The sequence below is a fragment of the Alosa alosa genome, chromosome 19, assembly GCF_017589495.1.
Source record: "Alosa alosa isolate M-15738 ecotype Scorff River chromosome 19, AALO_Geno_1.1, whole genome shotgun sequence".
In the NCBI taxonomy this organism is placed as follows: Eukaryota; Metazoa; Chordata; class Actinopteri; order Clupeiformes; family Clupeidae; genus Alosa; species Alosa alosa.
Window position 1 is genome coordinate 27,566,022 of NC_063207.1, and position 26,524 is coordinate 27,592,545.

At 41.6% G+C, this 26,524-nt stretch overlaps 1 protein-coding gene across 2 annotated transcripts; it reads left to right on the top strand.

Annotated features, from left to right (window-relative positions):
• The first annotated feature begins 1,511 nt into the window (after positions 1–1,511).
• Positions 1,512–26,328, top strand: LOC125284656 (filamin-A-interacting protein 1-like). Of its 2 annotated transcripts, none has more exons than XM_048228703.1 (6): positions 1,512–1,742; positions 9,573–9,861; positions 11,686–11,865; positions 12,641–12,819; positions 21,835–24,628; positions 25,551–26,328. In XM_048228703.1, the coding sequence occupies exons 2-6, from the start codon at positions 9,580–9,582 to the stop codon at positions 25,758–25,760; spliced, it is 3,645 nt and encodes a 1,214-aa protein (XP_048084660.1). In that variant the 5' UTR covers positions 1,512–1,742; positions 9,573–9,579; the 3' UTR covers positions 25,761–26,328. The 2 variants fall into 2 exon arrangements, with proteins under 2 accessions (XP_048084660.1, XP_048084661.1); XM_048228704.1 differs by lacking the exon at positions 1,512–1,742 and adding an exon at positions 4,521–4,715.
• Positions 26,329–26,524: the final 196 nt, after the last annotated feature.

Genomic DNA, 26,524 nt, shown 5'->3' on the forward strand with positions numbered 1-26,524 from the left:
TAAGACTTTGCTATGGATTGTGATTACGTCATACAAATGTAACATTTCATTCTGAATTGTCAGAGTATCACCACTGTGACAACCTTCAGACTATAATTAAACTAAATAAACGTCTGTTTAAGTGAAACAGACCACATTGGGTGGGGACATTATGACGTTCAAAATACACTAAATCCTTATTACCTCAGCCTTGGCAAGATCAACTGTCATGATACCACAATTTCTGTGGGAAAGTCTGAAAAAGCATTAAGAAAACAGGCTGAATCTCTCTCGCTCTTTGAGTAATGCATTTTGGAATCCAAAAATATAGTCTATCAAAACAAGAAAAATACATGGTGACATCGCAAACATTAAGAGAGGCTAGGTGTGTACTAAAAAAATAAAGTTTCAAATATGTATTATTCTTGGAACATTTTTACGCTTGACACTGTGTTGACCTATACTTTTTGTATACATCAAGACAGACAGATAGACATACATCCGGCCATTCTGTAGCCTAAGGACTGCGTATGGATGGTGAAGTGGTAGTGTTGTGGTACAGTAATGCAGTATGTTACATCATGTTGCTGAGAGTGTGCGACAAGGCTAATTTTATGACACATGCATGCATGCATGCTCGTCTCTATGGGTGTGGTTGTGCTCCACAGGAAAGCTCCAAGAGGAGTGGATCCGTTCCCCTGCCTGCTTATTCTGGTGTGGTTGTTATTTTTCCCATGAGCTGGTGATATGTCAGCAGTCCAGCCTCTTCCCCCATTGTATAACAGATGTCTCTTTTCATTTGTAAAAAGAGAGGGTTCATGTAATGTTCAGGCAACATGACTTCCTCTTTCTCACATTAGTGTGGGTGGTGTATTTTAATAATGCTACAGAATAGCCATGGCCACAGACACAGACACAGGCACAGACACAGCGGCAGTGTATTTCAACCTAGCCCGTGTGTGCTCAATTCCAAGACTGGTTGTCTGGGTGGAGTAGCTGTTGCTGGACATTCCTGACATGAGAGAATGGGAGGGCTCAGCTGTCACGTCCGAGAGCCGCCCCCCAAATCTTCCTCAGATGCTCACGGCTTCAAGTGAGTGAGCAAAGTGGCTAAATTTAGCTTTTATCCTCCCAGCTCCAGGTTCTAAGTGGAGGAGCAATGACAGACTAACAAAAGGAAGACCCGGACTCCAGACAAATTAGATGGGTCACCCACTGAAGCAGCGCAATTGAATTAGTTTATTTTAGCTCTTGGTGATCTGCAGCGCGTTTTACTGTCATGTCTCTTTATGCTTTTCTTTTTTTCTCTTTTTCTTTTTTTTTTTTTTTTTTTTTTTTTTTGACCTGTATAGGCTATTGTGTGTGTTTGTGTTTATGTACGCGTATGTGTGTTTGTGTGTGTGTGTGTGTGTGTGTGTGTGTGTGTGTGTGTGTGTGTGTGTGTGTGTGTGTGAGCGTGTGAGAGAGAGAGAGAGAGAGAGAGAGAGTGAGTGAGTGAGTGTGAGACAGAGACAGAGAGAGAGGGAGAGAGGGAGGGAGGAAGGGAGAGAAAACCTTCCTCTGCACTGAACATAATTTCCTTGACCACACTCCAGAGAGGAGGGGAGTGAGCAAAGTGAACAGGCTCCTCTCTGGTGATGGCATTCACTCCCAATGTGGGCTTCTAGGCAAGGGAAAGCCTTTCAACTGTTTGATTTAATAAGGACTTACCTCCATCCTAACGGATTATCCTCACCTGGAACCCAGGGACCACAGTAAAAGGGGTGAGTACTGCCGTCTTGATTTTTATAAGACAGTAAATGTTCCCAAAAAGACCTGTCACCCCTCCATGCCACTGTATTTAACAGTGTGTAAAAACCATCACCCAACTGTGCTAATGTGATCTCTGGATCTTGTAAATGATGAAGTTTTGCAATATGCCTCAAAGTTTAGAAGTATAATTGCCTGAGGTGGGCTGGCTTACTAACTCTATACGCAAACATAAATTACTTTACTCTAAATCCTTCTGGATGGCTGAGACCTTGCACACTGACATGCTAATCCAGACAAATTGTGCTCTCAAGAGGAACTTGGACGGTGAGGTAGAAACAGCTCAAATTCAGATTGTTTTGTCCACCTTTGGCAGTAGTTTAACTTTCTAAAACTATATGGATATCTCTTACATATGACCCATGCTATTTGTTGGCTGAGAGGTTCAGACAATGCACTCTTACATTTAACAATGTCAAGGATTATTTGACATTTTAAAGCTGGTAGCTTTGGTGTTTTTAGTCCTTGTCTTTGTAGACCTGTTTGTTATCAAATTTCGTTATATAAACCCATAGGCTTAGTCAACTTCTTATCAACTTATTGGGTTTGTATCATTGTAATTTATATATTAGCATGACTATTTAGACACAATTGTCCAAGCAAGTAATTAAAACAGTTGAGTAATATAAGTCAACTAATTTTACACAAGCAAGTCTGTATGAAAGTGTTATATCTGTGCATGTGAAATGCACTATACAAATAAACTGACTTGACTTGACTATATCAGTTTTTGGTTGTTCTCAGGAACTTAGACCATTTTCTCTTAGTAAACAATAGTCCACTCCTTCATTTTAAGAGCAGACAGCTTAGACATGCATTAAGACAAGATGCATTAGTGGCTCCCTATGCACAGTGCCTTACATCACTGCATTATTAGCTTCCCACATCACTTGTTCCCTGTCAAGGGAAATGATAAGAGAATGGCTGGAATGTGACATCACTCCTCCGCTTGTCCACTCTACTGCCCACACTGCCCTGAGCAGAGTTTTTCTCAAATAAAACCCAAACACATACTGTATACACAATATGGAATATGGATATAGCTCTGAGAGGTCATGCTCTTCCATGAACTAAGTTATATATCAAAAAGGGGAGGTTCTGAAATCAGTTGATTACATATTTCACAGATAATGTTGTAGTCTATTTCACAGATAACTCTGTAGTCTCAAGGTGACTCAACTGTCTGATTCAGATGGTAACAGATGACTTTAATAAACAAATGGGACTCATGATGTCAACAATACATGAGCATTATTTTGAACATAGTCATGGGTAAAGAAGAGCAACAAAAAGTAAAGGCAACACAAAGGACAAGAGTTCATCAGTCAGTATGACGTGAAGACAGGATAGGGCATTGAGTGATCACATGACTAAATGTGGCTATGAACATTGCTTTTTTAGAAAGGCACAAGTAATGCTGGCCATATGTCATCCCACCGTGTGTGTGTGTGTGTGTGTGTGTGTGTGTGTGTGTGTGTGTGTGTGTGTGTGTGTGTGTGTGTGTGTGTGTGTGTGTGGATTTCCATCCAATGTCACTACTCCCCCAAAAAATAACCACACACCAATTCATGCCTGTCCACTGCAGTCAAATGTGAAGTCTTTGAGCTCGTTCACCACTTGGAATTTTGAGTTCAAGACTCACACTTCAGTGATCTGCCTGTTTCTGGGATACAGTCCTCCATCTTGTACTCTACCGGGGTTGGTTAAGAGAGGGGTGTGAGTGTGTAGTGGCTTGGGACAGCAGAGTGAGGTGCAGCACGTCTGACACCAAAGCAGACACCCTGAGTGGAGCCAGACTGACAGGCTGATACCCCTAGATCCCTACAGGAGAGGCGACTCCACAGACTCTACAGGTTGATGATATGGTTGGTGTTAAATGCTGTGCGCAACCTGCCATCTTATATTACAGACCCCCTTTGAAACCTGTGAAATAGTGAGTCATATGTAGTTCAGGGGACATCACTCAAAACTCATTTAAAGTAACACAATGTTTAGAATTCCCCATTTCGTTAATAATCAACGGACTGGGTACCCATTTAGCGCTAAGACTAAGACCTAATTAGTCTAAAACCAGTGAAAAGGGTCATGCTCCTACCCACTACAACAGCATGACGTAGTGCAATATCAGTCGTCCGGACATGCATTGGCAATAAGAGACTCCATTCCTCTTATTGTATGTCAGTGTGGCACTGATCAAAATGAGTTTGAATCGGTTATTATGAGGGATAAGAACTACATTGTGTTGCTTTGCCTTCTAGTTATTGTTTATGAGTGTTTTCACAGCTGTAATGTATGGTTGTCATTTGAGAGGTCTTCCACAGTGAAATACTTGACACACGCTTTTGTAAAAACAAGGGCACAAACATCAGCTGTTTAAACTGTCTTTGGTTTCCATAATTTGATTACCATCCCATAAAGCAAATTTATGACTGTTTGTCTAACATACTTTGGAGTAGCAAATGATCCACAGTGAAAAGTACCTTTACTTGTAATCTATCAAATGAAGGCACTGCTACAAGGTTAATTTTGTGTCTGAAAAGAGTGTACCTCCTCATATAATTGGCTAGTCAGTAGTTATGGCTAGTTATGTTTTTCTTTGAAAACGTCCCCATACCTTGTATAAATGAGTTGACCTTTGTTCTCACACAAGATTATGACCGCTCATATCAAAACTCAGTAGCTGACTGCGATAGAGTCTGTTGTTTGTTGTGGGAACACCATAGAGGCCGGCAGTGACATTTCTTCAAAAGAATATGCCTTCAACCTAAGTAGAGACTGTATGCTAGGCTGGGCACTTCTTGGACAGCACTTGGACAGTGATGTCACGGCATTAGTCAGTGTTTCTTCATGTTTATCAGCAAGAGGCTTCTGGTGCAAAAACAGCTTCATTCATGAGAGCTTAGCTGGTGTGGATCATCTTTTCCAATGTAAGCTTTACTTTTCATCTCTGGTTTTAGTAGATGTACATATCAGAGTCAAGAATTTTATACCAAGATCATGAAATGTTTACCCGTGAGAGCTTGTTGTAGTAAGCAGATGTGTTTTTAATCATTCCTCTTGCAAACTTAGTCTTTAACTCAGTAAAAGTCCACACATTGTAAGGGCAGTGAGTCTCTGTACATGAATGTGTAAAGTAAAAATGAACACATTTGAGATGTGGTGATGCAGTGAATGTCTTATTACACTGGATATTGGTGATCCAGAAGCCTTGAACATCCAAGTAAAGGAACCTACTGACTTAGTATACAGTATTTGAGTGTCACCTTGGTGTCATTTAAAGGTTCTATTAATACCCCGACTTGAACCTGAACTTCGCACGGAACTCCTCCCCCTTGGAGGACCCTTTTAAGGTGACTTGAAATGATGTCATGACACCGGAGGCAGTGTGGCCTCTAGGTGTTGGCTTACGGATGATATTCCCCATTCTGCTTTCTCAGGAGGTCAAGCTTATGGTGTAGCCATGCAGCTTAGCCCATTAACAGTATTTCATTTACACGTTAGGCCCTGAAAATTACTTTTGCAATTACTTAGGGCCTTGTTTGGCTTGAATGAGTGATGTATGTGCTGAGTGAGGTAACTGGCTTGAAATAGCACAGTCACTGTGGGCATGGACACCAAGTCTTAAAAACTCCCCAAACTCAGCAAGCTTGATTGGATTCATCGGTTTAATGCCATGCATAAAATACAACACTCATGACCTCATCGTTGATTTCATACTGCAGGGCAAGAGAGCACTGTGCACATGGGTCAGAAGGACATAAAACTGCCTGAGCCTCATCCATGGGGCAACAGCAAGTGACCCTCTCAAAGTTTGAGCACTATATTTCTGAGGCATATAAAGAGGATACTACTAGTTGAAACCTAGTATGCAAAATGACATTCTGCCTGAGCAGGACATGTCAGCAAGAGAAATATCGCCGTGGAATATAAATAGAGGCCTATCACTATATACAGTAAGATCAACTGGAGATTGTCCAAACTGTTGATGCTGTCATGAAGCGAAAGGTACTGAGTGGAGTGGAGCTGAGGAGAGTGGAAAAAGAGCCCTCATGATTAGAAATGTTTGCAGGACATACCATGCAGTCTTTCAGTGGCTTAAGCTATTCTGTGACCAAGTCACGGGCGCTTGGTTGTGTGACTGAATGTTTGCCTCTGGGGCCATTCATATATCACTGTTTTTGTTGCATTATAGCAAAAACATTCTCTTACAGATGCAACATTTTCTGAGGACCTCAAAGAATAATGTTCTCTATTTTTGTGACATTGTGAAGCCTTATGTGTTTAGGCAGGGTGACAGTATCTCTAAGGTTATGTCTAGGTCTAGGCCCTTTGCCTCAGCCAGCGCTGTCTGCGGCACTTGTCTGTGTTTATGTGAGGAATATGCGCTGACATCCTCTCTTACGGAACGTCCGCGTTGTTGCCGGAGCTTCCCCGTGCCCTTATTTAGTCTCCCCGCAGCTGATGTGTGACATGTCCAAGGAAATCGGTCATTTCTTCAATGGCAGCGGAGGAATCTGGCATTTGGACAGCTGCCCGGTGCAGCACTGAGAGAGATGATCTTCAAAAGCTGACTTCAGAGGCCAAATTAGGAGCACACAGCAGGGCTGTCTGCCGCCCCTTACACCCCTGCGGGAACACAAACACCTTGTTGAACATGCTTGATTTGATTTCACCAAAACAACACAAGACCACTGCAAGAGCAGAGATCAGCAGTGGTCTATCAGGCAAGAGTGTCACACATGCCCATAGAGTGTTACAAAGGCAAGGAGCATTTCAGCTAATTGACTTAGTCTACTGAGAATGCCTTTTTAAGAAATCTGACGGTAGATCAGCAGTCGATTATGAAAGCAAAGTCGGATTCCATTTCCATTTTATTTTTATATTAAGTATATTATTAAAAATCACATATTGGAATTTAATCGGAATAAAAAAGTGTGCACAAGGCTTGGATCTTATTTGTGCAGAAAATAAAAAATCAAAAAATAAGTTCAAAATGAGTAGACTCCAGACTCCTTCCTACCTCCCTCAGCACCACACTATCTACTGGTGTCCCCAACAGCACAGGGTGACCTGAGGTGTGGTGCGTCCCCGTGACACGTGGGAGCATCACAACCCGAGAGAGAAAGGTTCAAAATAACACACATCACAAACAGACCAAAATAGACGGCAAATGGGAATGTGCCCTGTCCACAGAAAGTGGCTCGCCCAGTCACAGAAATACTACTCTGCCATTAACGTCTGAGGGGTTGGGGTCCCACGCGGGAGTCATAAAGGCCGGGTATTGACTACGGGAGATGTCTGTTGGAATGTTGATTACTGATAGGGCAATATACTCTCGCTGTTTCTCCCACCCTTCCAACCCAAATGCACAGGTGTAGGAAGGTCCTATAAATAGCCCAAGCTAACCGACAGCTGGAACAGTTGCAGTTCTTGTAGCCAAAAGTTCTCAAGTTGTGGAGGAAATGCTGCCCAGAATCTTCTACCTTAGTCCTGCCTTACCACCGCATTTTAAATGAACACATAGTATTGAAGAATACACAACAACCTCATATTTAATATGCCGTTGGTGATTGTATTGTAACACAATGGTTATACAATGTGTTATCGAAAAGGTTTTGTATTTGGGTCCACCGAGTTTGTTCACTGGACAGTTATGCCTAGTCCAAATACCCAACCCAGGACATGTGTAACTCAGAGTAGGCCTGGCTCCAGACTGAACATTCCCACATACTGCAGGACAGGAAGGAGACCTTAAACACAGGGTTCCCCGATGCGTTTTACAGCCTAACCCTGTTGCCTTAACCTTGATGGTTTGTGCAGATATTTAATACACTCTCTTTGCATCAACAACTTGGGCTTTTTCTCTGGTGTGTTTAGGCAGACCATAAAGACAACTATGGCCATAAGACTAATTAGAATGGCGGCAGAAAATTGAAACAGCATTCCATCAAACCCATTGGGTGAGATGGAGTCTCTCAACAAAAGAGCCAACTATATATAGCTGAAGGGTCAATATAGGCTACAAGCAGCTGGTCAGAAGAGCATAACTCTATCTTGCACACAAGTTTCAACCAGGCATTGAATGGGGGGCTTTCGACATTATGAATGTGTACTTATCTATATTGATTCTGACTTACATGACTATTGCACAAAAGTATTAGGAGACTGGCATCAGACACAGAGCTCTGATGGGTGTTTGTTGGCTTGTTTTATCATTTACCTTTCATTTTATGACTGGCCCAGACTGAATTTTCATTCACTTATAGCAATACATGTAAATTCTGAAGTTCGCATACCTGAAACAACCAAAGCTTATGATTAGTTCAATTAACAGATATTCACAGTGTAACTCGTTTTGTCCTGGACTTGGGCTGTGTCAGTACCTTTTCCACAGAGTTAAACCAAAGGCCCTATGTACAGGCCACGCAAACCTGTCAAAGATGTCAGGGATTGATAAATATGTCTTCCTATGTAGATATGTTTAATTGATTGCCTTGTTCATTTCCATGTTAACAGCTGAAGACAGAGGTTCTCCTCAAGGGTATAACGCCTACCTAGTCTAGCTATACATGGGCACATGTCTGTGCCTGTTGGTGTTTTCTGGGCGTGATAAACCTCCTCAAATTCGTGATAAGAACTAAGTGCTGTACTGTAGGCTACCTCTGTGATTTGTTTGCTCCAGTACCTGAGGAAACTGCTGTGCATGAGTGGTGTAGGCTATTAGTGAAGGTTACTTATTCGACTTATTCGAGCATTTTCCCACACCCATGTGCTGTGATATAGACAAACAGGAATGTCAGAATGTCTTGAAGTCAGTTTGTGTGCTTGTGTGTCTGATAATGTGATGGGGCAGGAAATCACCCTTTATTTTCAGATTTGCATGCATTTAGGTTGAGTTCATGATTGATAAAAATTTCAATATAAAGAATATAAAGAAATGCTCACATCTGAGCTATGAATAAAATTCTCTTGGTAATTTTCACCAATGTAGGCAGAGAAAGGCAGAATGTAATTTGCATTATGCATGGATAAACTTATCAAGACCATCTGCTACTATTAATACTACTTGTATTTTGGATATTCTGGATATTTTATCACAATTAATTTGAGTTCTATTAAGCAACTAGGATCCTTGGTAGTATCACAACAGAATGACAATAAGCCAAATTTTCCCTCTGTACAAGCCCAGGTTTGAGTAGATTGTGGCCAAGAATATGTTTTTACCCCATCTTGTTTTCATTGGACAGCCTGACAGACGAAAGCTGTTATTACTGATGTGTCCACTCCCTGCTCTGTGCTACTTGGCTCCCGCACCCGCATACGCATCCCTGAGAGATCAGTGCATGTCTGCGGTCAGCGCGCAGCTCCCATGCCTAGCAGAGGCGCTGAATAATCACAGCTCTGGCGATGAGGGAAACAGAGGGAGAGTGTGTGAGCTCAGGGTGGAAGCTCGTGGCATGAGCCAGGTGCTGCAGGGAGGTTCAATGATGTCAGCGGGAGGGGTGTTGGGTTCAACACTTTCCTGCAAGCACTTAGGCCTCTTGTTGTTCTGCTTCATACATTGGTCACCCTTCACAGCATGCTTCATTTCACTTCAGTGTAATACACTGGTTAGTGATATAAAATACATGTAAAGCATGGTGGAGGTCCCAAGGCATATCTTTGAACCTTATTCGGGGTTACATGTTAGGTTAGCTATTAAAATAGACATCAAATGATTTCAAATGTGTGTAATTACATACTTTGCACTAATACTAATTTTCCAATGTCCTTTTTTTATAAAGGTAGAAGATGCGATCGAAAAGCAATAGCATGGACAGCACTGTTAATGGCGTGTTGGTTGTGCCCTGCGGACCTCATGACATCAGCCAAGAGGAGGACTGCAAACTGCATGCCCCTGACAAGAGTAAGACGCTGAAAGAACAGCAAAAGGATGACGCAGAGCAGGAGCTTTCAGGGACTGAGAAAACAGACGAGAAGTCCACAGAAAACAATCACCTAAACCCCGGGCTGAGGGACCTGTCCAAAGATGACCTTCTGAAACTTCTCGGAATCATGGAAGGGGAGGTTCAGGTAATGTCAAAGAAAAGATTACGCTGACTTTTTAAACCTTCTGTCAATAGATTGCTGTCCATCAGTGCAGTGTGGTACCAAATACTATAAACTGCCCTGTCAGACATCAGCCTTGGTGGAAGCACTACTGCATAGCGCAGTAATGATAGTGGATAAACCACTGAACAATTACTTTATCCTTGCAAGACTATGTCCCATTTATCATCATTCTTCTTCAACATCCAGCTGCTCATTGTCACATCACTTTGTGCTAACAGCAGTTATAACTGCCCAGCGCTAGGATAGTGGCGTGCACGCTGCGCTGCACTGTAATTTTCGGACATTGCACTGATAGCACTGTCAGCACGCTCATTAGTGTAACGCTCTGGTCAGACCCAGGGTCCTTTTGGAAAACAGCCTTATTTCCTGGAAGTGATCTCGGGGCTGGGTGGGCCTGGGCCTCGCGCTGTATTTGGTCAGCCTCCAGGCAAGTTCAGCTCTTGGCCTCCAGTTCTCCTGCGTCCCTTCAGCTCCCTCGGCGTGGCCTCTCTGGAGGGTTTTTCCATCGTATTAGAGGCCGGCTGTGGACAGCGTGTACTCAGGCTGGGCCAGAGAGCACAAGCATGTCTAACAGGAGAGTGTGTGGAGTGCATTGTTCTTAGGTGAATAGATAAAGCACTATATAAATATAACACATTGTTGGTATTGTTGACTAAAACAAAAAACTGGGCCACTGATGGTTCCTCATAAGGAACATGTGCCAGTAGTTCTAAAATAAGTTTTGAATATGTGGTAACATGGCACGGGCATATTAGAAAATAAGATAAATATGTTGTTGTAACCACACGGCAAAAAAACACCTGATTATAAAGAAATACTGTATGTACAACCAGAATGCAATAGCTTGTTGAATGTAACAATATGTAAGTGCAAAGTGACATAAGCTAGTGGCGAAAAATGCTTACTGCAGTCCCACAATGGCATGTTGGAAGGAATATCTCTAAAATGCCAAGCCTGGTTCGTTTATCCTTACAGAAACAGAATTTTAGGACCTGGAAGCAGCACGGTGGATCTGACACCTCATCAGACTGTTCCTAAAACTGGGATCACACTTCATTCACACATTCACATGTGTATTTGGGGCACATTAGATCATGGATGCTCACACTTACTTACTTACAGATTTACAGTGCTAAAATATGATGCCTTTTTACAATGTGGGTGGGCCAACAAAGCTGTTACTTGAGAACGTGGGGCCAAAAGATTCATACTTAGAGTCTGGCTCCATCTAGTGTCTTTGATAGGTTTTACTGAGGATGACTGCAAATCAGTGCAAGAGACAAGATAGTCTGCTCTATGTCTATGTTGTGTCTGTAATGGTGCAAGTTTCGTGTTTTTGTCTTAAAGTCCAGTGGCTTTCTTACATATATATGTGTGTTATGCTTTTACATGATTTCAGCTGCAAGATAACATTGAATTGTTCATCATATTCACAATTTTATTGATCTACTTTTTACGGCATTCATCTGATTTTATAATTACTCTTTCTCTCTCTCTCTCTCTCTCTCGCTCTCTCTCTCTCTTTCTCTTTCTTCTCTCATCTATCTTATCTATCTATCTATCTATCTACAGTATCTATCTATCTATCTATCTAATATATGCTCTCCAAGCATAAGAAATGCAAAGCATCATATTTTGATTTGGAAAAACACCAATTTTTACACCAATTCAGCATTTGAATGTATTTGAAAGCATACTGAAAGACAATCAACTTACATAACCCTTAACAATGTGAAATAAATGCTTTCTTGCTCTGATTGCGACTCTGTGACTTTGTGCCCGTAGGCGCGTGAGGATGTGATCCGGGTGCTGAGGTCTCAGCATTGCCAGGGAGACGCAGGAGGCCCGGAGTCCCGTTACGGCTCTGTGGGCCCCACCAAAGCCCTGCAGGCCCTGCAGAGAGACGGCCTCCTCCTGCACTCCAAGGGCCACAAGGACGACGTCTACGAGAAACCCATTGCAGCGGTATGTTTATGTTGATGTCTAAGGTATTGAACAGATTTGTTTGTCTAAAGCGACTTACAATGACATCAATAAACATTATATTTATATTAAAATTAACAGTTTATCAAATGAAATAGCCTGGTTAGCAGGCAGACCTTCTCAATTGGAATTGAGAGTAGGTCTGGAAAGGTTCATGGAGTTACGACTTCCAGCAGGGGCGTAACTAGCAGTGAAATGAAACTTAAATTGGTGCAATTAACTGTATTTGCATGCCCGGGTTTTAGGGACATTGGAAATGGGCTTCAATGGCTTCTTGGCCAGACGCCGAGCAAATCCCAAATTTGCCAAAGGTTTGTAAGAGGATTCCCAGACTACAAATCAAGTAGCTTCAAACTAAATGACAGCGGTACAGTCAGATCCTCTGTTTATAAATGACAAATCCCACCAACAAATGTGGAGAACAATACAATTATTAAGTATTATAGAAACAAAATTTCATCACATTTCAAGTGATCATTATACATCACAGTATATCATTAATATATGCTTTGGTGGCTTGATTAAGGGCAGCGGTACAGTCAGATTTTCTGTTCTAAAATGACACAAGTAGAGAATAATGCCAATCATTGCCAATCAAAAATGAAACATGAATTTCACCAGATTTCAACTGATGAATCATTGCCGTAATATACATTGAGTATTTCATTAATAACCTGTGTGTGTGTGTGTGTGTGTGTGTGTGTGTGTGTGTGTGTGTGTGTGTGTGTGTGTGTGTGTGTGTGTGTGGTCTCTCCAGCTGGACCAGTTGCAGGATAAGCACAAGGAGGCGTATCGTCGTATGCTGGAGCAGCTCCTGATGGTGGAGAAATGCCACCGTCGCACCCTCCACGAGCTGGACATCGAGAAGCGCAAGCATGCCGACTACATGAACAAGAGCGATGATTTCACCAACCTGCTGGAACAGGAGAGAGAGAGGTGAGGAGAGGACAAAACCAGCAGTGGACATCACACTCAGAATCAGAATACAAGCCATTTGTACAATATACAAATAACAAATATATTATTTACATTTACAATACACAATATGCCATACCTGTCAACACTCCCGTTTTTCCCGGGTTCTACCATATTTCAAGGTCATCTCCCAGCACCCTCCCGTTTTTTTATTTCTCCCGGAAAACTCCCGTAATTTGCATGGCCATCAAACTTCATTTTAAAATCATTGATCCATTCATTACAGTGCATGAAAATGCACTGTACTGTTCTTCCTAGGCAACAACAACAACTTCTTATTATTATTCCGCTTACCACTTTTTCCGTACGCAATTTCTCTTGAACAGTTTAACTTAGAAACTTCATTCAAACTTTGTAACTATTGTATATTGCTGTGTCTTTTCAACTTTGAAACTTTTATACTTTTTAAACTATTAAAGAAAAACTTTTAAAAAATCCCCATAGACTTAACATTGCTTAAGTCTATGGGGATATCTATCTTAACACGGCCATTAAGCAATTAGAATCCTATGGCAGGTGTTCAGGCCACCTGGATCAACTGCCAGTCTCAGGCTTTAAGCATACAAACTGGCCTTATTAAGACTACACATCCTGTTCAACTGCTTCCTCTGCCAAAAACTGTTTAAAAATAAAAGTCCTCACTACAATATTTCACTGTTAAACAATTTAACCCTTTAAACCAGAGGTTCCCAAACTGTGAGGCGCGCCTCCCCTGGGGGGCGCCAAATAATTTGAGGGGAGGCGCGGAAGATTGATTCAAAAAAGAAGGAAAAACGTTTAATTCATGTTAGAACTATCTATGTTTTTTTTCTATGATTATGTAATTGTCAACATTATAAAATCGAAATAAATCATAGAAGAGATGTATACTAAATCTTTGGGATAGTGGAAAGTATTATTGATCCCTATCCTGAGTGAGAATGTATTGTGCCAAACTTCATAACGTAATTTAGCAACAGTGCCGCCAGCCGAGCTAGCTGCAAGTTACCAGTGAACGGTAACTTGCAGGTTGGAGCTTGAGCTCCAAGAGGATTTGTACACGCAGCCTTACAACACTGTTTACAGCTCTTCGAGTCACGGTAAAATTTAGTTTTTGTTACATAGCTAATTGAGATAAACTTATGGTGTTGGTGCTTGCGTTTCTTTAGGAATCCGCCACACGTAAGAGGTTGGACATACGTGACGGTAATATGTGACGTTCCGATAGCTAACTTAAAATGGACAGATTTGTCACATTTTATCGCTGCACGTCCCGAGCCTGATATGGGCAACAAAGCCAAACGTCGGGGCAACGGAGGTGTCACTGTTTTCAGAGGGGAGGCCCACGTTGATGGAGTTTGGGAACCCATGCTTTAAACTACTGAACTTTTCAACTGTTCAGCCATTGTAACTGTTACTTGTCATCAACTATGACTCCTACCCACTGTAGCTAGTTAGCATGGTTAGCATAGTTAGCATGCTAGTTAACATTTTTAACAAAACTGCTAAAAATGATTAGCTAAGTTAGCTAAGTAACATGGTTAGCATAGTTAGCATGTTAGCATGATAGTTAGCATAACTGCTAAAAAAGATTAGCTAGGTTAGCTAAGTCACATGGTTAGCATAGTTAGCATGTTAGCATTGTTAACATGCTAGTTAGCATAACTGCTAAAAATTATTAGCTAGGTTAGCTAAGTCACATGGTTAACATAGTTAGCATGTTAGCATTGTTAGTATGTTAGTTAGCATAACTGCTAAATATGATTAGCTAAGTCACATGGTTAGCATAGTTAGCATGTTAGCATGCTAGTTAGCATATTTTTCTTCTTCTAACGCAGTTAATGCAGCTTCAACCGTTTAACGTAGAAACTTCATTCAAACTATGTTGCGTATGTCTTACTTAGGACATGGGGGCTTTGTATTTTTCATCTATGTAACCTTTATACTTTTTAAACTATTAATTATTAACTTTTATAAAATCCCCATAGACTTAACATTAGGCTGATGACATCAGAATGGACTAATTAACTTGATTTGCACCTGTATCAACTTCCAGCTGCTCATCTAGGCCCCATCAAAGAATCAGTTCAACTGATTGCACCTGTATCAACTGCTTTCTGCTGAACTAGGCCAACTCTCTCTGTGTCTCTCCATTCTACAAGGATATAAGGCACATTTCATCCAGCTTTCTATCCATTCATCCTCTTCAAACCATTCACTCATCCACCCATTAAACTATCCATCAACATCCATTAAACAATCTGCCTATCAACATCCATTCAACTTTCTGTCTATCAACATCCATTACACTATCTACATTTTTTTAAACTATATACTCTGTCTCAGGCTTTAAGCATACAATATGGCTCTATTAAGACTGCCGTTAAGCAATTAGAATCCTAGGCCAGGTGGCCAGGCTATATTAAACCTCATCTACCTAGTTCAGTCATTCCAACTATTAAACCTCATCTACCTAGCAAATAATTTAACCTTTTAAACTATCCACCTATTTAACTGTTCAGTCATTCCAACTATATTAAACCTCATCTACCTAGTTCAGTCATTCCAACTATATTAAACCTTATCTACCTAGCAAATAATTTAACCTTTTACACTATCCACCTATTTAACTGTTCAGTCATTCCAACTATATTAAACCTCATCTACCTAGTTCAGTCATTCCAACTATATTAAATCTCATCTACCTAGCAAATAATTTAACCTTTTAAACTATCCACCTATTTAACTGTTCAGTCATTCCAACTATATTAAACCTCATCATGTTGGTTGCCAATTAGCACATCATCTGTTTTAACAATATAATTCACACCATATGTTTTGCATTTTCATGCACTGGTAATTCCCTGGAATTGCGTTTTCTATTTTTTTCTATTAGTCTGACATCTCCCAGGTTGCCAGATTGTGTATGAAATACACCCTACACATAGGCCTACACGATCACTTAGTTTCAATTTCAACCGTTTTGTCATAGGCTAAAACCTGGCAACCCAAAACCCAAATAAGGAAGCAGGTGCCGACTGCGCAGCCCGAGTCTCGACGTAAGCAAACGGGCTGGTTGAATGGCCTACTCCAGAACTAGCTGTTGTGATATTGTTGGGAATTTAATTGATTAACACATCACATAAACTGTCATTGAGTGTTGTTGATACACTGAACTTGTGCCCTCGGAACCAAAAAAAAAATAACCCCGCCCAAAAATAAAAAAACAGGTATGCAATATGCAAGCAAAATACAGATTATAGAAAACAGAAAAAGACATGCATGAAGTGCACATGTGATGATGAACAATAATATGCATCAGATATGGGAATGAAACTGTGATGTGTGTGTAGTTACTTAATGAGTGTGGTGGCATGAGAACAGAAACAGCTCCTATGTCTGGTATTTTTGGCATAAAGGCTTCTGTAGCACCTGCAAGACGGGAGTGGTGGGAAAAGGGTGTGTCCACCTTGTGGGGAATCTATACGTTCCCTGCCTGCTTCCCAGTACTTGAAGAGTGGAAGTGCTGACAGTTCACAATGCGTCATCGTTGGTCGCAGGTTATTTGTTATTTTGTGACCAAAAGCCTTTCACAACAAATCAGCATATACATCTCTTCATATCGGTGAAGCCAGTGTTTCTCAAAGTGTGGTCCGCAAGCTATCCCAAGTGGTCCGCGAGCAGATATGCTAAAATATAGATGAGTTGTTTGCAATATTGAACCAACTTGTATGTAAATCCAAACAGTTCTGCAACATTGCCTATGTAAGCTACGCCAGTTCAAATCATATGAATCCTCTAACACTATAAGCAAGGTGGTTCAGTGAGTAGGCCTATTGTGTAATATACTGTTGAAGTAGGTCTACTTTTTTTTGTCCGTGAGTTCTTTTTTATTGATTTAAGTGGTGCTCGGTCTGAAGTTTGAGAAACACTGAGTTAAGCCCACTGAAAACCATGTGTCTATGTCAATCAATGATTAGGTCAGTGGGACAACAATCTAGACAGAGTTTGAGGTCCAGTCTCCCGTCCCCCAAACCTCCTGCTCCTGTCTCCTCTGTTTATATGATGTTATCTCACAGCTCAGTGCACTAAACTAGGCTCCCATGACACTCAGTCCAAGGGTCACTGCACAGGGTTCATCGCCATGGCCACAGCAAGTGTGTCCCACACCGTGCTCATGTAGGACAAAAACTAGAGACAGTTGGTGCAGAGATGTAGAGAGGAATCGCTGGTGGGCCCACATCAATGGAGAAGGACATGGTGCGTGCAAAACAGAGAGAAAAAAAGAAGCTGCACACATGAAAAGGAAAGAGAGGGGCCACACAGGGATCTGTGCCATCAGACAAGTGATTAAACTGTTCATTCATTAGAAGAATATGCCAGAAACACAAAAGAATGATTCAAAGTCTTAGACATAATGTTGATGTAAAACGTCCTAAGAAAAGGGTTAATGCAGGGTTCATTCAGATTTTTACCAGACAAAAAGAAACATTCAATATCATTCAATATGTTTTCTTTCAGATGCCTCCTAATTCATGTTTTTTTATTTATTTTAAAACATCCCTTCTTGAGTTATGTGTAAAGGTATATGTCCAGTCATCAGGTTTGAAATCCACAGATGACCAAACATATTTAGTCTGCGTTATGGCCACAGTCTTGCTGTCTGTGTGTACTGCAAACCCCTTTCTGCATGTAAAGGGTCATCTTCCACGTCAGATTTGACTGACATGGGGTGAATCTCTTGAGATTTGTGCTGTAGTTAAATGCTTATTTGGTTGCCTCACCCATACGGATCACATTGGTTGAGGAGTTGCTGTGCTGGGAGGTCTAGTTGTTTTGCATGGTTCATTTGCATAGGCTCAGAGATGAGGTGATTTGGGCCGGACAGCAGACACAGTGACTTACTCCGGCCAACATCAGGTCAGAACATGGGTCCAGTCTCACAAGTCATAAACTTCAAATAGCCTCGCGCCAGACAGATGGAGCATGAAACGCTCCTACTTTACAAGGCCTTCTCCCCTGCGTTTACTGGCAAAAGACCTTGGGGGGAGACAGGGAGGCTAAATCAATGTCAAAGCTGTCAGCATCAAAGGCTGAAGAGGCTAGAGATGAGCGAGAAGAGAGAGAATTTTCACATGGATCTCATCAGAGAAAGAAAATCCACTTGAACCCGGCCTAGGGTCCATTTATGGCTGACCGGGATTACTCAAGTTTCATGCTCTGTTAGATGTCCCATGGCAGAGACACTTGAACTTAGACTTAGACGTATCACATCGTATCACATTTTCATATGCCTTGTCAAATATCAACAGTGTGCGGTAGAGCAATCTTATTTTTGCTATTTAGGTATGTTCCTGCAATCTACCTGCACCTAACTAGGCTGTGCGTGGATCTTGGTTTCATTTGGACTGTTTATTAAAGACTATCGCTACTGCACTGCATTTTGCCTTCTCAGCAAAATAAGACGGACTATGAGCTGACCTGGAACTGGAGTCCTCTCTGGACTAAAGCATATCTTAATCTGCCAGGGTATTTCCTATGGCCTGGTTGGCTAGAAATGCTCTCTAGTTGCCTCCCTGCCAGACAGGTGTTACCACTCCACTCCAGGTCCAGCAGCACTGCCACTGAGCAGAGGGCCTGATATCACATTCCACTTTAATGTAGTCATGAAAAGACAGAATCCAACATGGGCTGTCAAACTTCTGGTATCAGAGAATGACCTCAATCACCTCAGTTTCTCTCTCTCTCTCTCACACACACACACTCACGGACGCACGCACGGACACACGTGCACACACACACACACACACACACACACACACACACACATACACACATACACACACACACACACACCTATATTAAGCTTGTAGATAAACTCAGATGCAAATTTTTAGTCTCTGCCACGCCCAAGTTTGTTTTTATCTGACGGTGTATTTGTATAAAGGTTTTTCTTTCCTTGTCCTGCTTTCCAACCTTTTTTAGGCCATATCAGCCCAGATAGCGCTCATGCCTTCTTCCCTCAGCGGTCTACTGGCACACTGGAATGAAAAAACACATGGCTTTCCATATGCAAATCATGTTAGGTACCTCTTGAGTAAGGATAAACTCACCATAGTGACCTCTGCCAAGAGACCTGAACTTGTCTGTCAATAGCATAATTAGTGTGTCAAGATTGGTCTGGCATCAGAGAGCGTTTATGAAAATGTTAGTATTTTTGTGCAGCTGGTGGGGAAATTTTGAAGGCCAAGGTCAACATGCTTACTCTGACACCTTCTTTCCTCCATTCTTTGCCTGTAATTCCAATTCCAGTAGTGATTCACTATACAGTGTACTATGTGCTGAATGAATGGATGTTCCTAATGCCGGGAGAGTTTCCATCCAATGTTTTCATTTAATTTTGACCACTTGATTTTATTGCGTGATTCCATTAAGGTTGTCCTGAATGGAATCAACCTCAAGTTTTGAACCCACACCTGCACAACTCTTCTCCTTATTAGGAAAGTGTTTATTCTACACTTATGGAAACACACACACAGACTTGTGTGTCTTTTAGCTGAATGTACATAAATGTGCTTGAAATATCAAAATTGGGGACCATACTAGTGTTGAATCATAACAGCATTGTTTCTATTCAAGTTTGAACGCAGTGATGACTTTCTTGATAATAAGTAAGTAAGAATGAATCCATGAGGTCAACATATTGCAGCAACAACAGCTCTCTTTAATTGTGATTTCAATGCCCACAGCTATGGACAAAGCTGTATTTATCGATGTTTAAATCCAACCCATCCATTTCAGAGTAACAGCAGATTTTGCCTGGCCTTTGCCCTGATTCTAGATGAGAGTAAGTGTTGTGACCTAAATCTGGATTGTCTTTAACATTGGCCACATGCCTCTACCCTTTGCCTGAGAGTAAACTGAGGGGAGAGTTTCAAAAGGTGTTAATGACTGTGAGAAGTGTGTATATAAATATAGAGTGTGACATGGTCGGGGCAGTCCGATACCCTGCGGGCAGGAGTAAATCTGAGTTTGATCAATGACAGGACTTGTTTGTGTTGTGTTAACTAACTAGCTTTTTTACATTAGATGAAAAACTCAACATAGGCATGAAAGTATACTGGAAGTGTAGACATGTTTACCTCATCTTATTCCCATTTCTCAACATTGCTGACATGATTTTATGCCATGTTTTAGATGTAGATTTAGACATTCTAAAATAACACACAAAATTATTGCTTTGGCATTTTCATTTTCTCTTTCATTTTCCACCTGTTTTTGTGTGTATCTCAAATGATTTGAATACAAGTAAATTAGCATGTGTTTGAAAAACAAATGAAAATTAGCCATGCCTGCATCGTTGCTGACAAAATGTTCTACTGAGGAAACTGTGAACAAAGAAAGACAGGTCCTAGGGTACAGAAAATTGGTCAGCTGCACTAATTTTCCCAGCCACTGAAATCATGTGGTCATTTCTACTCATGGCAAAACACAGCCCAGAATTTATTAGTAATAAACAGGGGGGAGGAACCAATGAAAGGGAGAGTGAAGAACAGCCTCCCCACGGACATAATCCCACCTCCTTGGAGACCCGGCCAAGCCTATACAAATGTGTGCCATATAAGGGCATGATGACATCACCAGCCTATGCCTGTGCAACTTTGCACATTTTTCACTGTTCATTGGTGTAACAGCATGTGTTGGAATTTGACGTTTCAGTCGTTAAGGAGCAAAGGTCTAATGTTATAGCATTAGCAAGATAGAATTGAGGATTTTCTAAAAGGGACTTACCTGTGGCACATCCACACTAGAGGGTAAGTTTTACATTGTGGTTGGGCTATTACAAAATGGTGACAGGCTATCACTTGTACTATAATAACATTAAAAAAATAATAATTTTGCACAAAGTTAGCCAGACCTTGTTTGTCCTCAGTGTTAACATATACATTTAAGGCAAGAGCTGTCACATTCCTTTGAAGAAAGTTCTTGTGTATTTGAATACATAGGTCTCTTGCTGGGTCTTCAAAGAAAGGCTATGCATAGACAGTGTGAGAAGAAGGGAAGGGGGGGAAGATAGCCCACTAAGGGGCTTAGTTAAACATTCACTTCCATTTTGGATTTTTGGTCACGGTTCCAGCCACTAGTGCAGAAAACAGTAGGAACACTTTTGGCTGGCAAGTCTGTGTGTTTGTGCTGGTGAGGCTCTCTGGCTTGATCAAGTGTGAGAAGCATGTTAAATGCCAGCAGGAAGAATCACATGAGAGTTCAGCCTACAGTGTCACCCGCTTTGCTCCCAGTGCCATTGCTTCACTGTGCCATATCCATTCGACATGCCTAATCTCAACTACTGTATAGTCAGGGCACACTGTGAATATCTTGGCAACATGGGCAATTCATTTGCAGTTAGGCAGTAAAGTTCAGTTGGAAATATAATGATTTCCTGTAGTTGAGATATTGCCACCTTTCTAAATGTGGAGATGGGGCAACTTTTTGTGCAATGTTGCTGGGCAACTACAAAACCGGTTCCATGTGTTCTGGCTGGTGATCATGACAATTTGCCTACTGCTGACTAAAGTTCTCCAGAAAAAAAAATGCTGGCCAATATCAACAGGAATTTGCCTGGACAACAATACACAGGAATACTGCCCAGCAACATTGATTATCAGGTTTAGTGTTTTATTTTATTTTTTTGTGATTAACTTTTTATTAGGTTTTTAGTAAACACAAAGACAAAACAAAAAACAAACCAACAAACAAACAAAACCGTCATCCTCATAACATGAAGTCAGCGAATAGTGGCCAAAGGGGGGGGTCAGGTTTAGTGTTTTATTAAGGTACATCTAAATCCAAAAAGGGATTCCCTGCTCTGAAAATGTATAAGAGTGAAATCATGGTGGAGTGTATGTATCTTGGTAAATGATTAATACATTGTACAAATGATGATACATGTACATTATTTTAACGTATAATCTGTTTCTTTTATATATCTCACTATAGGTTGAAGAGATTGCTGGAGCAAGAGAAAGCATATCAAGTGCGCAAAGACAAAGAGAACACCAAACGTTTGGAGAAGGTCAGAGCAGAGCTTGTGAAACTCAAATCCTTTGCGCTCATGCTTGTAGATGAACGACAACTCCACCTCGAACAGATTGATCAGCAAAACCAGAAGACCAAGGAGCTTACTCAAAACCTCCAGGAGAAGGAGCTGAAGCTCAGTGAGGTTGGCAACCAGGCAAAAGAGGACAGTCAGAAAGTTCTCACGCTAGAGACAGAGTTAAAGGACACGTCAACAAAGATTGCGAAGGAGCATGAAGAGATGACTGCCAAGCTAACAAGTCAAGAGTCCCAGAACAAACAGTTGCGACAAAAGGTGGCTGGGCTGACATCAAAAATCGAAGCTCTAGAAGAGACCAATGGAGCACTGCAGAAATCAGCTGATGAATTACAGGAGCTCAGGGACAAAATTAGCCAGGGAGAATATGGAAACTCAAACCTCATGGCGGAGTTGGAGAACCTCCGTAAGAAAGTTCTAGAAATGGAGGGCAAGGACGAGGAGATCACCAAAACAGAAACACATTGTAAAGAGTTGCGTAAGAAACTCCAAGAGGAGGAGTGCCAAGGCAAAGAGCTAAAGCTGGAGGTTGAGAGACTTCAGGTGAAGATGGCTGAGCTGGAGAAACTAGAGGGGTCCTTTAGTTTTAGTCGAGCTGATTGTTCGCAGCTCCAGATTGCTTTGGAAAAAGAGCAGAGTCTCTCAAAAGAGCTAACAGATGAACTGGTGGCACTGAAGATCCGTGTGAAAGAACTAGAGTCAAGTGAGTTAAAACTGGAAAAGGCAGAATTAGCCCTTAAGGATGACCTTATAAAGCTAAAATCTGTTACTGTTGTGATGTTTAATGAACGCAAGAGCATGGCAGAGAGAATAAGATCAGAAGAAAAGAAAAGGGATGAGTTGAGCAAACTGTACAAGGCTGAGCAAGAGAAAGTAATGGAAGTCACTGAGAGACTGATTGAGGAAAGCAAAAAGCTTTTGAAATTCAAGTCAGAAATGGAAACCAAAATGTCAATTCTTACAAAAGAGAGGGATGAACTAAAGTCTAAGCTGGTTATTGAGGAAGACATGAATAAGGAGATCAGCACAAGAGTATGTATATTGACACAGAAAATCGATGGGCTAGAGGGAGTAGAAAAGGAATCTGCCAAATATATGTTAAAGCAAGAATCAGGTAGACCGTTAGATGAAAGTAGACAGGATGAGAGTAGAATAAAAGAACTGACTATGGAAATCGAGAGGCTGAAGAATCGTCTGAAACAACTCGAGGTTGTGGAGGGAGATCTCATCAAAACTGAAGATGAGTATGACATGTTAGAAAAAAAGTTCAAGACAGAGCAGGATAAGGCAAACAATCTCTTTCAACAAGTAGAGGAGATGAAAAGTCAAATTGCATTTAATAAAGCAATAGAAAGAGGTGAGACTGTGATCCAGGAGGCAGAATTACGGCAGCGATGCCTGGCAGAAGAGGCTAAAAACAGGGACCTGGAGGCTGACGTACTTGCCCTGAAGGAGAAGATCCATGAACTTATGAACAAAGAAGACCAGCTCTCACAACTGCAAGTGGACTACAGAGTCCTTCAACAGCGTTTTCTTGAAGAAGAAGACAAGAAGAAGAGCATAAGCAATGAGGTTCTCAACCTCAGCAAAGAGCTTGAGGTTACTAAGCGTTACAGTCGCGCCCTAAGGCCAAGCACAAATGGGCGTAGGATGATGGACGTTCCAATGACATCTACTGGAGTGCAGACTGACCCAGTGACCAATGATACTATTGAGGAGGACACACCTGCTGTGTTTATCAAGAAGTCTGTGCAAGAGGAAAATCATATCATGAGTAACCTTCGACAACGATGCCTCAAAAAATCGACAGAACGATCAACTGTTGACCGCTACCCCTCTGCGGCTAGTGACATGAGGAAGTCCTGGATTCCCTGGATGAGGAAGAAGGACAGCAGTCACAATGGCTCTGACAAGTCTTTGCAAATAAACGGGGAGTGCTCACCTGCTGAGCTCACCTTGTCTCAAAAACAAGGGCAACCTTTACATATCAGGGTAACTCCAGACCACCAGAACAGCCAGGCAACCCTTGAAATCACAAGTGCGCCTACCTCCAACATTTACTCAAGTACAACAGTGATCTCAAATCAGGGCCTTCAGAAGCCTCGCATAACGATCATTCCTACCACCCCGCACATCACTCCCACAAAAAACAGAACTAGTGAATGTCCACAGGGGCCAGAGAGGGCCAAGTCCCCAGTCACAATCACAACCATCTCCAGGGCAAAATCTCCTGAAAGCAGGATCCCCTGCTCAGACAGATCCATGTCACCTGTCTCAATCATGTCCGTCAGCACTTCCTCACTCTCAGACGTCTCAAGCTCTCCAGAACCACAGGAGATGATAACTGGTCGGGCTGTTTTCAAGGTGACCCCTGAGAAGCAGATGGTGCCCGCACCTATTAAAAAATATGCGTGCAGCTCCAACATCGTCACCACCGAGGACAACAAAATTCACATTCACTTGGGCTCTCAGTTCAAGAAGCCTTCTGAAAGCAGCAACCATATAGGGGCTATCAGGTCACCTGCTGAGGCAGCTGAGGGCAAGGAGATCTCGACTGGAACGGTCCTGCGCTCCCCACGCCAGAGTTCCTTAACTCCCAAGGCTGCAGCCAGCAAAGTGACGAGCAGTATCACCATCACCCCAGTGTGCACAGCCCCAGCAAGACCAGTGCTGTCTGTGGTGAGTGCTGGACTTCTATGTGATGGGCTACATCTCATAAGTAGATTAATTGTCTGTTAGATCAACTCATGGCAGGCTTTTCTTTGAAGGAAGTCATAATCTAAGCTCTAACTGTAAAAATGTGTACTTTGGCTCATTTTGTTAAATTAAAAATTGGGGAATGATCACCTATTGAGATAACTGAGGGCCAAAATAAGAGCACTATTCTAAAGGACATAGAGTAAGTATGTATACTCTTTTGATCCCGTGAGGGAAATTTGGTCTCTGCATTTATACCAATCCGTGAATTAGTGAAACACACTCAACACACAGTGAACACACAGTGAGGTGAAGCACACACTAATCCCGGCGCAGTGAGCTGCCTGCAACAACAGCGGCGCTCGGGGAGCAGTGAGGGGTTAGGTGCCTTGCTCAAGGGCACTTCAGCCGTTCCTACTAGTCGGGGTTCGAACCGGCAACCCTCCGGTTACAAGTCCGAAGTGCTAACCACGGCTGCCCCACAACATCCCTGTGAAATTAGAAATTGTTTCATTAGTTTAACCTAATTAATATATCTTAAATGAGCATTTAACAAATGTAACATACTGTAGCATAATATGGGAAACAGTGGAAACAACAGAACAGTTTGGCATAAAAGCCACAAGCTTTCCTTCACAAGGAAAGTGCTGTCCTCCAGTGTGTCACAATGCACAATAACATTTCATACTGTATGTACAAATCCCACAAAAGGTGTTTAAGTAGTGAAAAATCAATCACAATCAATTTCCAGTTTCCATGATTGCACAACATGGCTACTGCAGAGCTTTTATTACTCTATTACTGTATCTTAATCTTACCTCTTGCCCTAATCTTTCCCCATTTCTGTTATACTCTCTCCCTCTCTTCTCTTATCACTTTACTCTCTCTTCTGTTAACCCTATAGCAACCAGTACAAGACATTCTCTCCCCTAAGTCTGGAGCAAGCCGAATCCCCATGTCCCGTGGTATGAAAACAGGGAAGGCAGTGTTGGGAGCCCTTGGCATCTCCAGTGCAATGAAGATGGAGGCACGCGCAGATGGCCAGTCAATGAGAATAGAGCTGAAGAAGTCTACAATCAGTGGTGCTTCCTTTCTGAGCGGAGGGAAAAGTTGAATTTTTAAAAGCGGACATTTCACAATAAAACAACCCTGCTTTTTGAAGCAGTCAGGGAGTTTAACAGCTCAAACTGTGAACTGTACTCTAAAGACCATTTCCTAAAACAAGTCAGGTGGCATCATTTGCTTGTGCAAATCTGTTCCTGTCTTGAGTGTACACAGCTAACAAAAGATCTGGGTACACCGGTGCTGGGTCTTTGGCCACAAAGCCTTGAGTAGATACATTGCTGTTCATGTGTTTTGAATACAGACTCTCCGAAAGTCAATATACTGGTAGACAAAACTATTTAACATCTATGTTTAGGATCAGCTTGGGATCTTTTCTTAGTATTAATCATAATTGAGTGAACAAAGGTGATGTCCTGCTGGGACATGCTGCTAAATGACTAAAACGATAACTGCTTTTCTGTATTCATAACCATTTCACTAAGTGGGACTTTGTGATACTATTTTTATGTTGTTCATTGTAACTGTTGATGCCATATCTTCTACAAAGTAGCTAAAATGGTTTTTTATTGTTTATTGAATGAATCATTTTGAAATAAAAAGGTTTTCATTTCTTTTGAGGGATGTGCAAGGAATGTATGCAAGGGAAAAAAATACATTTTAGATATTTTTTAGAAGATCTAACATTAAGAAGATCACTGAACTGGCTACACCAGTGTTCAGATTTCAATATTTAAAAGCCTATATGATCTGCTCTGCATCTCAGGACAGCTTGTGATAGTAACTCAGACCTTACACAATGTCTACAAATCTCGA

Excerpts from the sequence above, each read along its gene's own strand:
- LOC125284656 (XM_048228703.1), top strand. The coding sequence starts at position 9,580 with ATGCGATCGAAAAGCAATAGCATGGACAGCACTGTTAATGGCGTGTTG. Across the intron at positions 12,820-21,834 it reads CTGGAACAGGAGAGAGAGAG|GTTGAAGAGATTGCTGGAGC; the intron begins GTGAGGAGAGGA and ends ATCTCACTATAG. Across the intron at positions 24,629-25,550 it reads CAAGACCAGTGCTGTCTGTG|CAACCAGTACAAGACATTCT; the intron begins GTGAGTGCTGGA and ends TTAACCCTATAG.